The sequence below is a fragment of the Triturus cristatus genome, chromosome 2_2 (genome assembly GCF_964204655.1).
Source record: "Triturus cristatus chromosome 2_2, aTriCri1.1, whole genome shotgun sequence".
NCBI lineage: Eukaryota > Metazoa > Chordata > Amphibia > Caudata > Salamandridae > Triturus > Triturus cristatus.
The window spans coordinates 716474500-716491827 of record NC_140582.1 but is presented as its reverse complement, the minus strand read 5'-3'; the positions used below and the strand labels follow the sequence as shown (position 1 = coordinate 716491827).

General features: G+C 44.1%; 1 protein-coding gene across 2 annotated transcripts in view; it reads left to right on the top strand.

The window, feature by feature from the left end:
- The window catches only part of PDLIM3 (PDZ and LIM domain 3), a 125781-nt gene that overhangs the window by 43799 nt on the left and 64654 nt on the right, over positions 1–17328 (top strand). For both annotated transcript variants that reach the window (XM_085641949.1, XM_085641950.1), the window contains exon 3: positions 5426–5510. In XM_085641949.1, the coding sequence (XP_085498075.1) occupies positions 5426–5510 (85 nt within the window). The remainder of the gene's footprint in view (positions 1–5425; positions 5511–17328) is intronic.

Here is a 17328-nt window from a genome sequence, read left to right as displayed (position 1 = left end):
AATTCCAGATTCCTGAGCACATGAGAAATCCTGTCTAACTTCCACAGCGCAGTAATGTATATAATGCCATCTAGACAGTTTCCTAGGACACTTTAATACACTGCAGGTGTGCTCAACCTCAGTTTCCTAGGGAACTTTTTTATGGGACAGGTAGCTTAAAATCCTTCAGGTTATTAACAATTATAATTATCTATATACAGTAATAAATTACGGTTACACTTGTGAGGCGAGAGATGGAGGACAGAACTTGTTCAATGCCTCTGAGCTACATAGCAAAACTTATGATTTACTGGTGTATGGGTGGAAGGTAGAAAACATAGCTAGAATTTACCAGCCGGTTGCTTTCCTAATACCACTTATTTAGCTAAAGTCTTGCAAGCCATGGCCCATCTTGTGGAGTGACCACAGGTAGAACTTTGAACAACTCACTTCTTCTGCCTTACCAATCTCATCCAGCTTCCTGGTTGTATAAGTAATAGGGCCTAAAAGACTTTTGACTCACATATAAGCTGATGAACACATGCAGGTCTGCAGGTGAAGGATTTCTTTCATAGCCCCATAAATATCTTACTATTCACACCAGTGTGTTAGGCATGCATAGAGAGGGTAACTCTTCATCCTCCTAGAAATGACGAAGTAGTATCGCCTGATGAGAAAGACCCACTTGATAAGTCAAAGGCCGTAACATCCAAGTCCATCCTCAAAGAGATAAGGCAAAGAAGTATTGTGGCCTTAAAAGGTTTTTTCCCCACAAATTAATATTCGTTCATTCAAAACATAAACATAGAACTTTGTGGAAGTCTCAGCAGCGACTATACCTTGGCAAACGTTACTATTTTATTATTTAGTAGCTTACAAATAACCCACCTCAGTGAATACGTGTGTGGTTCTATAACTCATTCCTTGTTGAAAAAGCTCTAATAAGACGTTGTCCATATTTACCACAGGTGTCGACATGGAATTCTGACCAGGTACAAGCTAGACTCCATCGCTCCTCCTCAATACAAATAAACAAAATGGAGTGCATCAATCACAAGCGAGTGAAACATTTTAGAGAATTTCCAAAGTGTGGCGAATCTTCTCTTTTAGAAATGTGAAAAAATAAAAATATATTTACCAGAAAAGGGGACACAGAGCAAGAAAATAGGTAAGGAGTGAAAAGGGGAAGGAGTCACGAAAAGTTGGGAGTGAAGAGGTACCAAGGTATAGATAGGCGGACAGGTATTAGACATTAGGTAAGGGTGGAGATACTAGGATATAGGTTATGGCACAGGTACGAGAGTATAAGAAAGATAAGAGGTATCAGAGTATAAGGAAGGGGGGAGGAGAGGTATGAAGGTATAGGCAGTAGTAGAGTTGGAGGCACTAGGGTATATGTGGGGGAGAGGTACTAGAGTATAGTTAGGGTTACCTGTCCTAAGGTATAGATGAAAAGAAGTGATGGGTCTGTAAGGTGAGTTACTTCTTTATTTAGGCAGCAGGACACACGGACATACAAAGTGCCAGCTCCCTCCTTCTCTCTCTCCCTCTCAACCGTCTCTCTCTGGCTTCTCGAACTCCACTCGAACCTTCACACTATGATGCTATTAGATCTGCAAGCACTTGCAAAATGTCCCTTCTTTTGACATTTGCTGCAGATTTTATTGAGAGCAGGACAAAACCTGGCCTTGCCCATGTGGGAACTGCTCCCGCAACGGTAACACTCCCAACGTTTATTAGCTCTGGAATTTTTATCAGTGTTACGTTGTCCATCCTTTTTCTCTTTGCGTTTATCTTTTGAGAAGGAATTTGGTTTGGTTTTCAGTGAAGAGACTGCTTGTGCTTGACTCTCTGAACTGGAGATGGACATTTGTTCTAAATGAGAAGAAGTACTTTCAATCCTTGTGGCTATTTCGAGCGCCTTCTGTAGGGACAAATTAGGCTTATTTAAAAGAGCTTCTTGAACCTTTTTACTATTAGTCTTTTCTACCAACTGGTCCCTTATCATTTCTTCTTCAACATTTTTATAATCACACGATTCTGCTAAAATACGCAATGCGCCAACATAAGTGGTAGCAGATTCACCAAAAATTTGTGCTTTTTTCCTAAATGTATGTCTTTCTAGTGTTATGTTCTTGCAAGCTTTGAATCTATTATCTAGAGATTTGATAGCTGTAGAATAAGGATCTTCCGCACCATGAGCTTCGTCTCCGCTTCCTTCGTCTGCGCTTAAAAAAACTACCACTTTTGTAGTATGTTTAAGAATGGTGTGACCTTCGGGTCCAAGACAGTGCCTTAAAATCGAAAATGTCCTCTTTTGTGTGAAGGAATCGCCATCAAGAGCGTCGAGATATGCCTCAAAGCTTTCTTTCCATTTCTCCCAGTCTAATTCAGGAGAAGATGAGGTTGGAGAAAATGCTGGAGGAGCAGATATAGATTGTTGCATTTTGTCAACAGTTGTTTGCGTGAGCAATTAGAAATGAATAAAAAGAAGATGGTTGGGAGCTAAAAGTATCTTGTCAAGACTGGATAAAATATAGTTGTATACGAGGATGATCGAAAATTGATGGTTTCGCTGGCAATTTTTTTTTTTTCCTTATTCCTTATTTTATTAAAAATAAAATGAAGTGTGTAGATAGTCTCCTCAATATGTTAGCGTGCGCATCGCTGTGTCAGAAATGCGCTATTGCTCGCTTAAAGCCGGAAAGTTTGACTTAAGCGCGCGTTGCTAAGCAACGAGTAAACGCGCTGGAAGTTCCGGTTAAAGCGTATTGAGCGTATGAATACGTCATACGCAGAGATCGAGGAGGGGCACGCGGATGCTGCATGCGAGGATTAGCTCGCTTTTACTTATTGCCGCCACGTACCTCAAAGTTGTGGAGATACACACCGCTATTGTGGCATCAATGCTGTCCGGATGCTTCAAAACGTCGTGGGACACTCGGAAGCCGCTTATCTTGATACGATCTCCAGGGCTCCGTCGTCCAGGGCTCTGTTGTTGCACGCGTGGACGTCCTGCTGGCCAATCGTCGCCAGTGAAAAGAAGTGATGGGTCTGTAAGGTGAGTTACTTCTTTATTTAGGCAGCAGGACACACGGACATACAAAGTGCCAGCTCCCTCCTTCTCTCTCTCCCTCTCAACCATCTCTCTCTCTGGCTTCTCGAACTCCACTCGAACCTCCACACAAAGGTTCCACGTGGAACTCTACAACTAGAACCTAACAATAGACAGAAGCGGTAGTAGGGTATAGTTAAAGGTACAATACTAAGATATAGACTGGTAGAAGGAAAGAGGTATAGTACATGTAGGAGTGGAAGCCCTAAGATAGTAGTAGGGGCTGAGGCAGTAAGGAAATGATAGGTTAAAGGTACTGGAGCATAGCAGGGGAAGAGGGTGGTCGAAAAGCAAAAAATAACTTAAAGAGAAGGAGGGAGAAACTACCTTGAGTAGAGGATAAATAATTAGGAGAGGAGGTGATAAAAGAGGGCAGGGTTGTGAGCCCACCACCAAACAAGACAAATAGAAGGCAGCTAAGGAGGGTCATGAATGAGGTTTGGGGTTCAGACCTATAAAAGGGAAACATAGGATCCCCGTGATCCCTGGGGAAAAGAAGTGCATGGATTTCTATCATGAAAGCCTCTGCTTTTTCCTAATGTTAAATATGGCAAGTAAAGGTGCAGCACAAACAGGTCTCCCTCAGGGAAGCCCCAGACCTTTTGGAGATGAACAAAGGTTAATGATACAGCTGTCAGTCACTGGTGTCGTGGAATAAGTGACCATGTCAGCATGATATTGTCAGATATGGGGCAGGCCAAGCAGTAATGTCTGCTGGATTTTATGTTTTGCCAATTAATGGATGAAGTGCGCCCCTTCTTTGGTGAATGACCCAAGTCTTGCACACAGGACAGAAAGGAGAGGTAAAGGAATATTTGATTGATTATTACTTTGTATTTTTTATTATTTGGGTAAACGCACCTTACCCCCCAAAGGGATAACGATGCACTGTAGAGAGATGTTGAAAATAAGAGCAGCACATAGAGAATAACCAAAGAGAAAAAAAGAACTACAAACCAACGTAACAGCAGGCAGACCTGGAAGAATACTAATTACAATAAAAATGTATAAAGAGTCAGAAACACACAAAGACACTGACTTAAAATATGTGGGGAAAAGTTCATGAAACTTATTAGGTTTCAAATGTGCTTTTGTAATTTGCTCATTTGTGTTAACTCAAGCATGTGTACTTTTCAGCCTACTTTATAGTTCTGGGTGTTCCCAGGGGCCTGTGAGGGATGCTGGGTAATTCCGTTCAACTCTTATGAGATATAACTTAGTGGATATTCGCAAACAAGTGACGACACACTGTTTACACTTGTATTGTACACCCCTATTGCATACCCACACCACTAATCTGTAAAGAATAATCACTGCACTGTGTACAAATGCTACCCACAATAATCATTAAACATTGTTTTGTTATAGAAGCGGGTCTGACAAGGGTAGTTTTGTAAAAACAGCCTAGAACTAAGACAGAACACTTAGGGCCTCATTTGGTGTTCAGGGGAGCGAGTGGCAGCTGTAAAACACCCCAGCACCTGCCACGGCCGGTAGTAGGAGTAACTGCAGGGCGGTGACGTGGGGAGGGGGAGGGGCAGGGTGAGGGGTAGTAAACTATGGATTACGGAGGTTTACAGGTAAGTTAACATATAAATTAATCAAACGTATTTCGTTGCGTGCACTGCATCCCCAAATGCGATGCAGTGCACGCAACGAAATTTGTATTATTAATTTATATGTTAACTTACCTGTAAACCTCCGTAATCCATAGTTTACTACCCCCCACCCTGCCCCTCCCCCTCCCCACGTCACCGCCCTGCAGTTACTCCTACTACCGACCGCGGCTGCCCAGCACACTCCCAAAAAAGAGTCACAGCTTGCTCTCCAGTGTGAACCCTTCGCCATGGCAGTCCATCTGCCCTAGAACCTCGGGTCACGAGGCCAGATGCCACACCCTGTTTTAGGCAGGCCTTCCACAACTGATATTCCATGCCTCACATAGCTGGTCCCTCCAGAAAAACACACGTTTCGCCGACACACTGGGAAAACATACCATGCGTGTCTCGCACATTTCTTTTTTGTTTTTCTGAAACCCCACTTTGGGGGTTTATCACAAAAAAAAAAAGCACCAGCATCCAGTTTTGCTGAGAAAAAAATTCTGCGATGGCAGAAGAACTTTTAGCAGAAAGGGCCCTGTTGGCATAGAGGGTTATCTAAATTAGGAGGGGACTGCTACTGTGCTGCATCATGAAGGCAGGGCCTCCGCCGTCCAGTCCAACTCTAAATATGATCTTAACATACTTCTCAGAAAGTATATTTTGCCATTTTTTTAATAAATAAAAGGAAAGACTCAACCAAAGCGTGTGTTCTCTTTTTCTCCATTTACAGGCCAGAAAGTAGAATATGGTCCCCACAAGTATCGGAAGATGGAAAGGCACACCCATTCAAAATTAACCTGGAAGCAGAACAAGAGGTAGGAACGCTTATCAATGAGTAGTTCATAAACAAGTAACAATGATCGAAACAACAGTATCTTGGGCCTTCTTCAGGACCCCTGTGAAAACGCCTACCCAAGAATTTTTGTCAGTTAATTAATCAATAAGTCAATCAATCAATTAGTCATTATTTGACTGTCACTTGAATGAATTAAAGCTTCTGCATTTTACTACATCCAAGTTTGAGTCTAGAGCATAGACCACATATGGCATAGTCGGCCACCTATTGCAAGAAAGAGTGAATCTTCGAAAGGCAACTGACAAGATCATAATTGATTCATCATATGAGGCACCTGACAGAGTCTATACACTTAGGGGCATATTTGCAATGACCCTGTTGCACTTTTACGCCATCCGAGCGTCACTTTTGTGATGCTCCGGAGGCTCAGTGTGCCGGCCCATATTTACAAGGCCACGTAAAGTCACCCTGCTGACTTTTCATGGTCTTGTAAATATGGCCCCCTTTCACACATTACTCTGTGTGAGAGGGGCCTTCCATGGGTGTTGCTGTGGGTGTTCCCACGCAACACCCATGGAATCTGAGGTATTTCCAGATTTACAAGGTTTCGTAAACCTGGGAATGTGTAAGATTCTAATGCCTCCTCAGGGTATGCATTAAAGTGGCACAACGAGGAGAAAAGTCTTTATTTCTACTCGTTTTTTGCTCTTCCTATGCACATAGAAGGAGGAAAATGCCATCAATGATTGTTTTTGTGCAGGATAGTGTCCCTTCCTGCACGAAAACAATCACCCCTGCAATGCAAGCACCCTTGCACCATGGTACAACGGTGCCTTCATTGGCGCTTGGCAGCCAATAATTCGCCAGAGCAGAAGAAACCACAGGGATGCATCACATTGCTGTAAATACGATGCATCCCTGCACTTTCCTAATGACGCAGCTCAGCGCAGCAAGATGGCATGCAGCACAGCGCTGCGTTATTTTCTAGTAAATATGCCTCTTAGTTTGGAATTCTATTCCTCAGTTCAAATAATAAAAAGAAAGACAAACTTCAATCAAAGAGTAAATTGTTCAAAGCCTGAACCATGTGGCTCCATAGGCCTCTGTTCAGCAAGCTCTGGCCATTGCTCATGCCGGTAGACCTCTGAGATAGTTCAGTGGGCTATCACACTACCAAGTGAAGGATGATGCTGATATTTAGGGAGCATGTTCCAGGGCCTGGAGCTCTTAACATCGAAGGATCTCCCACTATTGTGGGGTTTGGCTACAATCTACCCAGGTGCGGCAGAACCCAAACCCTAAGGGCACTGTTAAGCCACCAGTAAGCACTTTATGAGTTCTAGATCAGACAAGATAGAGGCAATGCCAGTGGATCTGTGAGTGAGCCTAAGGAGCTGTAACCTAAAGAGCATGACATTATTGGGTAGATGCAGTATCCGTTGAGGTGCGGTCTAGGATCATATGTAGTGGGTAGGGGTAGGTTAATAAAAAGGGAGGAAGTAAGAAAAGGTCAGAAGTTCAGACAAAAGGACAGAGGTTCTGGCACAATGCCCTCTCCAGGCCCAAACAGGATGAAAGATGCTACAGGAAGATGCCATTAACCCTTTGCCCTTCACCTGGATGTCCAAATGGCAAACTAATTTTTTGACGGGGACTCTGAATATTCTTGACGGTTGACAAAAGATAACGTTGAACACTATCAGCTGCTGGACACAAGTGTCTTTCTTTTGAGTCCTTTGCAAAGGATTATTCGCCATGGCTCTGAGAACCCGGTTTATACTGCAAGCAAATCCCAAACCACACTTTTTGTGTGCTTGTGACACCTGATTTATAGGTTTCTTCTGAAAATCAATTTCAGACCACGCCATTCCTACTTGGGGGTGCAGTAGGCAGCACGGTTTACACACATGAGCATTGCAAGACCTTTAAATGTATCAACATTCTTTGACCGAAAATCGGTTTTTAATGCTGATTATCTACCACTGATTTACCTCTGGATGAAAATCTGTATTTTCTTTTCTCAGGCCTGCTTCTGTGGTGAGCAACTCCTCATTGTTTGATGTCTGCCAACTGTTTTTGGCTGAAGCCCTTGATGTCTGACATTTGTTGTTAGTCAGAGGCTAGCCATTCACTTGGATCAGTTACTCTTTGGCTCTGTTTGCAACACATGCTGTACCATACTGAATTGCATCTTGTACCTCAGACTGCTTATTTCTGTTTCAACTACAGACCCGGTTCTCTGGCCAACTTCCTAGATATTTAGTCCTAGTCTCATATCAATCTTGCTGGCCACATTTGACCCCAATGCCATTCATTTGGACTAGGTAATGTCCCTAAATAACGGTTAACAGCTGTCTCCTGAATGCCTATCTGGTATTTGTCCTTGGTTCAACCTGTAAATGTGGCAGACTTCCACAGTGAATTTAGTTATTTGAAAGTGAGCCGCAGGATCAGAAAGATCACTTTAGTGCTTGACAACTTGCAAACTCATTGCAAATTGATTAACACTTGATAGAGAGGAACCTTTAACTAGTCTCACTTTGGAAGCATACATTTCTATCATAGGGTCGCTGTTAATGTGTTTGGCTTCATCAAGTCCTTTCTGAGGACTGCGTCAAACTGCCATTAAAGAACTACTCTACAAAAGATGTAGATGCCACTGATAACGCCGGATTCTTATCTTATCTTATCTTACCACTCCTAAGAATCCTCGGCCGACTGGACCTTTTTACCTGCTGTGGAGTGTAAAGGGGAGAAGACTAATTCATCCAAACTAACCATTAGACCAATCAATTGAGACTTGAAGGATCACTAACTCCTAATTTAATTTTAGGGGATTTATTACAAAGCCAAAAATAACTGAACACACAAGCACCTCATAATGAGGTTGAAGAAATACACGGGCACTAATACAAAGTTCATCCTATGCAACAATCTAATCCAGTGAAGGATAAAAAGAATAAGAAACTCCAAAAACATGAAACAAGATATAACTGCTCCAACATCTAAATCAGTCTTCATGGATACCTGCGAAGAAATCCGTTAATCTGTTCCTACACTATGACTAAGATGACATCCCTACTATGCAATCAATCAATCAAGAGGCTTTATTCGAGAAATTCTCATAAAAGCAGTACACACAATTATAATTTTTAGAAAACATTGTTAAAATCATACCTCATAAAATGTACAGACAATCAGAATTCGGAAAACTAGATATAAACACAATGCATTAGCACAGTAACCAATATTACGTTCTTTTAATTAAATAGCTCCTAAACAGTGACACTCTGCCTAATGGACCATGCCCACCCCAAAAATTTAGCGGTTGCTACAGTCAGTTGAAGACAGGAGCTAGTGCAAATAATTCTCATAGCTACAGAGCTGCTGGGAGCACCTAAATTTTTACAGGCCGGTGCTAACCAAATACGTTGTGGGGCTGCATAGGCTATGCAGGAAAACAAGAAGTGCCCAATGGACTCTTTTGTAATTCCACAGGCAGGACAGGTAGTATCGGTAGAACCCCTCCACCTCCCGGTTAAAGACCTTAAAGGGAGGGCACCTATCCTCAATTGAAAGAAAAGTTTCCTATCCCTTGGGTTAGTTATAATGTCCCAGAATAGTTCCAGTGTAGGGAGGGGCTTAACCTCCAAGAAACGACCAGACATAGAACCGGCATCAGATTTTCTCCATGCCTGCTCAGACACATGGGCCCAATACAGCTCCTTGATTGCTTGCTTGCTTGGAAAGGATGCTTCTAATGGGGAATCCCATAGGAGCTTTAGCCCAAGCACACATAACAATGTTCTAAGTTTACTCAACCATTGGATCTTATGGAAGACATCGGCCTTAATCACTGCTAGAAAGTCCTCGGCATAATGCTTAAGTTCTGGTGTAGTCCAGAGCCGCCTCCAATATAAAATCGGTCGTAACCTTGCCAGGTCACCTACTGCCTTCCTTCCCAAATCATGTCTGAGGGGGATCAGAGGTGTACTTTTAGGGAGACCGGTTAATGACCTAAAAAACGTATTCTCAGACATCTGCATCGAATTGAGGTTACCAAATCCCCACAATTCTGCACCATACAGTGCAGATCCCAGGGTTTTTGCTTCATACACCTGCAAAGCTGGAGCAATAGGTTTCGACTGTGATTTCCTATGCTCGAGCCCGAGGACTCCAGCCACTTGCCTATGCTTTAGAGCAGCCAAGTCAATGTGCTGAGCCCATCTTAAATCATCTGTTATGTAAATGCCCAGATAAGTAAAGGCTCTAACTGCATCTAGGGGGCGTTGGCTCAAATACAACTTGGATCTAACACTGCGGTGAGGGTTAAAAAACATGAGTTTAGTCTTTGCCACGTTGACTTCCAAACCATTATTCCTACAAAAATCATCAAAAATACAGAGGGCACTTTGCAGACCACTGGGAGTCTTTGACAGGATCAGCGTATCATCGGCGAACATCAAGATCGGTATCTTGATGCCCGCCAACGAGGGTGCGTCCACATTCGCGGATAGCATTCTTGCTACTACCCCATTAATAAATAGTGAAAAGAGCAGCGGGGCCATCGCACACCCTTGTCGCACACCCCGTTCTACCGGAAAATCAGCAGTAGTCTCACCCTGCCTACTCCACTGTATCCTGGCGAAATTTGCCTCATGTAACCGCATAGCCATAGTCAGTAGATCGTCAGGCAGACCCAGGCTTCTTAATTCAAACCACAGCTTGGACCTAGACACCAGGTCGAAGGCAGCCCGCAAATCTACAAAAGCAGCGTACAAGCTGCCATCGCCAAGTACCACAGTCCGCCACTGTACCAGAGTGAATCGAAACACCTGGTCCATCGTGCTGGTAGCCCTCCGAAACCCTGCTTGGTAGGGTGATAGTGCATTATGCTCATCAACCCATTCCATGAGCCTGTTTACCACCATCCTCCCCACAACCTTTTGTATGGTCGCTATCAAGCTAATTGGCCGGTAGTTCCCAGGCGACCCCCTAACGCCCTTCTTAAATATGAGAATAATGATTGCACCCCTCCAACTCATCGGTACCGGTGCTCCTTGAGCGACTGCATTAGCGAGGAGAAGGATGTATCTACCCCATCTTTCCTTATCATTAGTAAAAAGGTCTACCGGGACCCCATCCATTCCAGGGGCTCTACCCGACGATGCTACACTTAACGCCAACAGGACCTCTTTGAGACTAAAAAATGGCTCTTTGGGATAGACAACCTTAAACCCGTCCATCTCCCTGCCAGGATTAGATTCGGCATATTGAGGTTTAAAATATTTGACCCAATCCTCCTCCTGGACATTATTATCAGGGCAGTCAGGCTCACCACCCCTCCCCCATTTAACAATACTCCAGAAAAGCCTGGAATCCTTGGAGCCGCAGGCTTCCAGTAGCTCTCTCCAGTGCCTCTCATCCCACTCCTTTTTTGCTGCGACTATACAATCTTTATAATTCCTTCTGGCACCACGAATTACCGCCAGGTCCCTAGTCTTAATAGCACTGCCCAAAGCAAGCCTTGCCATCCTGCACTGTGCATTGTACCACTTCGCAGTCTTGGTTAGGGACCTACTATTATTCCTACCTACCTTCTGGAAATGTGACTTAATGGTTAAAAAGAGAATATCGTGAATTGTTGTCGCTTCCTGCGACCCCTGGGTAACAATGGCAACCTGCTCCAAGGCCTCAATTGCTCTATCCACCTCCGTATTTATACTAGCCATAGAATCTTGATTGGCCAGTACACAAGGCCATTTTAACCGGCGTGTATCATTGGAAGGAACTGGTAAGGGGAGACCTTCCCACTCTGTTCGAACATTCCCGCTAGGCAAGGTCCACCATCAGTGACAAATACACAGAGGGTCATGGTCACTTTCCAACCTGTGCATGACCTCCATATCATTAACCTGCCTCCATATTTCCAAACTACACATGACATAGTCTATCCTACTCCTACTCCGGCCATTGTCAAAAGTGCAAGCCCCCACCCTATCACTCTTGGTTCTCCCAGTCAACGCACGGAGGCCTCTCTCTAGGCAGATGGCGTTTAGGCAAATAACATCATCAGACCATCGTTTTATCGGGTCTAGATCTAGTGGAGGGACACCCCAATGCCTATCCTCTTCTGACCCAATACAGTCATCACCTGTGTCTAGTGGTTCGAATGTACGATTAAAATCGCCAGCAATTATAATATTATTAACCAGGGAGTGGGTCTCTAGGAGAGCCACCAAAGAAGCTAAAACTTCTGACTTTCCACCCTTGTTGCCCCTGGCATATACATTGTATAAATCAAGTCGCCCTAACGGTCCCAAATCAAGATTTATAAGTTGGATATCCTTACTCCCTGTCTCAATAACTCTTATGTTAAAACGCAGGTTTTGCCGAACCCAGATCATCAGACCTCCCATAGGTCGACCCTTTTGGCCCTTAGTAGCTGGTATAGAGTAATTCAAATAGCCCTGAAGGAACATGGGTTCGCACATCCATGTCTCTTGAAATGGACATATATCAAAACCATTAACAAAGTCAACCCAGTCTTGGGACTCCTGTTTGTGATGCAAGCCTGCAATGTTCCATGACATTAGACTTCCTACCCCTTCTCCACCATCGGTTGGAGCTTCCCTAACTGGAACTGACAAAGGTGATGGCACATTAAAAGTTGTAGTTAGGCCTTTTTCATCTACAGAGCAAGTCTCACCAACTATCAAAACCTCCTCCCTACAAATATTACCATGATCAGTAATGGAATCGGGGTCAGTGAGGGGGGCAGACTGAACTATTAGTGTACTAGAGGGTTCAATGAGTTGTGGCTTCACGTGGGGAGCACCCCCAATCGGGCGGGCCCACATGCCCCGCAAGGGCTGTAATCTTTAATCGAACCCTTCCATGCCAGTGAACACATCAAACCTGTTTACTGTCTCCAAGGGTGTGAAAGGTCTCAAATGATCCATTCTCCTGTTAGTGGTTATGTTAAAACTAGGAGGTACGGTATTCCACCCAAAGGGATCGGCAGCAGATACTGGGTATTGTGCTTGCACAAAATGCCCAGTATTGTACGGTGCTAAGAAATTTGTATAGGTAGGTGCTTGTCTGCTTATGTAGGTTGGAGGGAACACAAGTGATCTGGGATAGAAGTATGTCAAGGCACGAGGGGTGATGCAGTTATTGCCATGTCCCGTGGGCCAGTTTAATATGTAATTGACCACACGTGGGTCTCTGAAATTGACTATAACTACGTCTCCCTCAAGGTCTTTACTTCTACCACCCAGCCATGGGAGTCGCCGAACATGCACTATTTCACCATTGATGTTTTTTGTGATTGGTCTGTATATACTAAACCAGTGCATGATTTTATTTTTTAACTGGGCGAACCCTTCCCTTTTATTGTCTGTCAGTATAGGGACCCCCGTCAAGACAACCACGAAGGGCACAGCTTCAGGGGGAAGTTCAACTAGTGGACCATTGCTCATTGGTGCCCTTACGTGTCTTGTGCTTCCCCCCTCCTCCCGCGTTTTTCCTACAAGTACCTTTTCCATTCCCCTCGTGGGTTCACTGGCAGGAGTTACAGCTAATTTGTTTGCCTGCAATGGAGGAAATAACCTTTGTTGATTAGATTTTGCTAGATTGGGAAGTTGTGATGTAACTTTGGTGGGTTGAAATAAAACTTTAGAGGCAGAACTGGTTGGTTGTGCAACCAGGGTTATGGATGGCACCGCCGTACTCACTGTGGCCCTAGTTGCACCGTCCTTACTGCTAATAACAGACTCGATGGCCTCGAGTCGCTTCTCCTCCCTCTTTAGCCCCTCAATAATTGGTAGAAAAAAAGACCTAATTAGTTGTTCCATGCTATCTGGTGGGACGGTGGGAAAAGCTGCTTTCAGCACGGATTCAGCAGAAATGGCAGTAGGTACAATGGTACTAACTTCCTTATCGATATGTGGAGGTTTAAGGGGGGCTTCCAAGTTAGGCAAGTTGACTAGTACGGCTACTGACGCCTGATCCGTTCTAATGGCCGTCTTGGAAGGCCTGCCAAAGTCGGTGTGACTAATCTTGGATTTTTGTTGTTCCCCCCCTTTGCGTCTTCTTTTGCCTGGTGGTGGGCCATAGCCCTTATGCGGCAATAATTTATTCATCTTATTTCGGACAGAGTTTCCCCTACTAGTGGTCGGATTGGTCAAATTGGCAGTTATGTTGACGGGACTGGGAAGGGGAGTATAACTCATGGGCTGTTCAATGGAGAGACAAGGTGTAGGTGTGCAATCACGTAGCAGGAGTGGAACACTCTCTAAGGATGTAAGGTCGGCAATACCACTGAGACTTCCTCCACTGAGGGAGAGGGTGTGAGGCGTGCGATCTATTGAAGCCCTATTTTTCAGACATTCAACCGAGCGACGGCGCTCCGCCCTACGCTCTTCTAGTGTTGATTCCCTATCTAAATCGATGGGAACCCTTGTGAAGTAACTGTCAAGAGTGCCGTTTAACGACCCCCCCGGCTTTTCTAGAATGACATTGTCCAGACTCTGGGCCATAGCAACGATGCTAACAAAAGATACAAATGGAAAGGAAAAAAGATGAAAGGGAATGAGCCCTGCCCGGCCTCGCTCGGCCTCAGAGGGCCTAAGAGGGCCCGCCCTTTGCCCGGGCTTAGCACCGGGCACTCCCGCGCAGCGGGGATCTAGATCGTTTAAGTAGGGCGGGGTTACAGGCCGTGGGCGGAGCAACAGGGAGAGCGGACCAGGTGTTGGCAGTCGGTCTGGCAGGGACTCCTGGGAGATGGAGTCCTTGCTGAAACGCTCGCAGCCCTGCTGCACCCTTTTAGCCACAGACCACGAGTCCTTCAGGCAGATTGCACTGTCTCTCACCCCAGGCGGCTAGGAATGGTGGTAGGTTTAGAATCAAGCGTCTTCCTCCCGGTAAACTAGTCTCCTCCAAAGGTTTAGACAAGAGGTCCCACTGAAGCAGGGCAGGCAGGTGTCTGTAATCCTCTCGGGCGGCCGTGGGCGGAGCAACAGGGAGAGCGGACCAGGTGTTGGCAGTCGGTCTGGCAGGGACTCCTGGGAGATGGAGTCCCTGCTGAAATGCTCGCAGCCCTGCTGCACCCTTTTAGCCACAGACCATGAGTCCTTCAGGCAGATTGCACTGTCTCTCACCCCAGGCGGCTAGGAATGGTGGTAGGTTTAGAATCAAGCGTCTTCCTCCCGGTAAACTAGTCTCCTCCAAAGGTTTAGACAAGAGGTCCCACTGAAGCAGGGCAGACAGGTGTCTGTAATCCTCTCGGGCGGCCGTGGGCGGAGCAACAGGGAGAGCGGACCAGGTGTTGGCAGTCGGTCTGGCAGGGACTCCTGGGAGATGGAGTCCCTGCTGAAACGCTCGCAGCCCTGCTGCACCCTTTTAGCCACAGACCACGAGTCCTTCAGGCAGATTGCACTGTCTCTCACCCCAGGCGGCTAGGAATGGTGGTAGGTTTAGAATCAAGCGTCTTCCTCCCGATAAACTAGTCTCCGCCAAAGGTTTAGACAAGAGGTCCCCTACTATGCATCTTCAAGGCAAAGTCAAGAAAAGGTGTCAGCTCGTGAAGACTTCCTAAGAAGTACACTCACGTTGAAAGAATCAGTAGCCAAAGACCCAGATTTGCTCTAAGTCTCTTTCCTCAATATTGATCCCTTCCTTCTACCCTCTAAAGGCTCTCTGCTCCACCTGCCTCTCCCCCCTCGGGGCACTGTCCCTAATACAAAACACACAATAGGTAAGACATGCCTCTGTAACTCCTCCTCTGGCCGATACCTCTCATTGGTAATTTTCCACCAACTTGTAATTCGTCCAGCAACAGTTGATATGTCCTTGGGTCTCAGGCTTCTTCCAATTATCAGCATTCCAGGATACACTGTTTCAGTTCTCCTCCATACCTAACTCCTAAAACAAAAAGCTTCTGTCTAACTAACAACGACAGTGTCCTGGCACCTGCAACAGAAGCATGAGAACGGAAAATCCTTGCACGCACATGAATTTCGCTGACTACCTCCAAATGAGAGCCTTTCCAGGGAAAGTACACTTCAGGCCTACACAATTCAGCTAACATAAGAAATACGAATAGGCCTTTCATAGCAAACTTGAACATTCCTTTAGGCCTCTGTTCATCAAGATTTACACACATTAATAAAAGGCACAATTAGTCACTTCTACATATGCAGACTTTAATATGATGCACATTTAAATCTAATGCATTACATTACACATGAGCTACTTCATTAAGCATTTTCAATAAGTATCGATAGGTATATAATCACATTAAATGCCACTTTACTTTCTCGAATTTACGAACTACATTTCTGTCATCATACTCGCACATTTCATTATTACCTCTACAATTCTAATAATCAGTTTTAGTACAACACGTTATTATATGCGGGTGCGGACTATCCACAATTATGATGCACCCCTACAATTTTCAGAACATCATGACGCTCTATCACCATTATGTTTAAAATGTCGTAGGTTATCTTAGATATCGCTTTTAGATCCAGAATACAAAATATTTAATGACAAAATGATAGAGAAGTGGGCTTTTATGCTAAAGCATCTTATTTCCCTGACCATTCAGAGCGTGTTGCATCCTATTGTATTGAGGTAGTTCTGCTATTTTCCCACAACCTCTAATCTCATATTCACCATACTGTTGAAGGGTTTCTAAGTTCCATCTCTTTGTGTGGACATAAATGACCACAACTTCTACCAATACCCTTTATGAGCCTCAGATATATTCCTGGTATTGCACAGCCATTGTGTTGCACTCTGTCATACTTCCACCCTATTCTAGCACAAAAGTCTCTCTCTAGCTCTCTCTCTCTCTCTACACCTCAATTCAAGTCTCGCTTTACTTAACAGTGTTAACTCCTTATGCACCAGAAAACTTATTTTTGTCAACAATGAGCTTATCACAATGGACAGAACAAGTGGTTTCATGTTCTAAAATTAATAATCAAATGCTTAATATCAAACTCCCAGCCGTTTTAAAGGAAATTGTTTATAAAAAAAGAGAATGTGGACTGAGCTAGGTGTTTGGAAAAGGCATTAATGAACGTTTGTGTTAGACAAACATGAGGGTTTTGAACTACCGAAGGAAGTGTATAAGAAAATGGTAAAGAAAGTAATATTTAAGGTTCCTTCATATAAACTGAAGTTGAAGTTTAGATATCTAATTTTATGTTGCACTAAATTCACTGAATCCCATTGGAATCTTGACTCCTGGGAACCTTTAAATTGGAGAATTCTTACAGTATATTGAGGACCACTGCTGAGTAAAATGTTGTGAACAAGTTTCAATTAAGGCAAAAGCATAATACTAGGGAAGCACACTTTATTCAATATAACATACTGCATTTGGATAAATAATAAATATTAAATATTTAACCTGTGAACAAACCATTATCAATAACAATTGCTCATGTTATACCAAAAGATAAGAAATAAATACTGTCTGCTTACTTTTGACAAACACATAAGAAAAATTAACGAAAAACAAAAAAAGAGGTTAAACACCAATCATAGAAATTACGTAGCAAGTTCTTCAACATTCAATCCTTATTGCAAAATAATGAAACTCTATCTTAAAGAAAGCCAGTATACCATTATAAGGATGGTTCATTTTTGTGGTTTGAAAATCATAGAACATCTTTTGCATTTAGGGCCAATTTTATCAAAGACTTGAGTCGCCCTTGCACCATGCAATAGGGCGCAAGAGCGACGCAATTCTCAAGTTGAATTTGTCATGCCACGCAAGGCCACCTTGCGTGGTCTTGCATGGCTTGATAACTCTAGAGTAACAT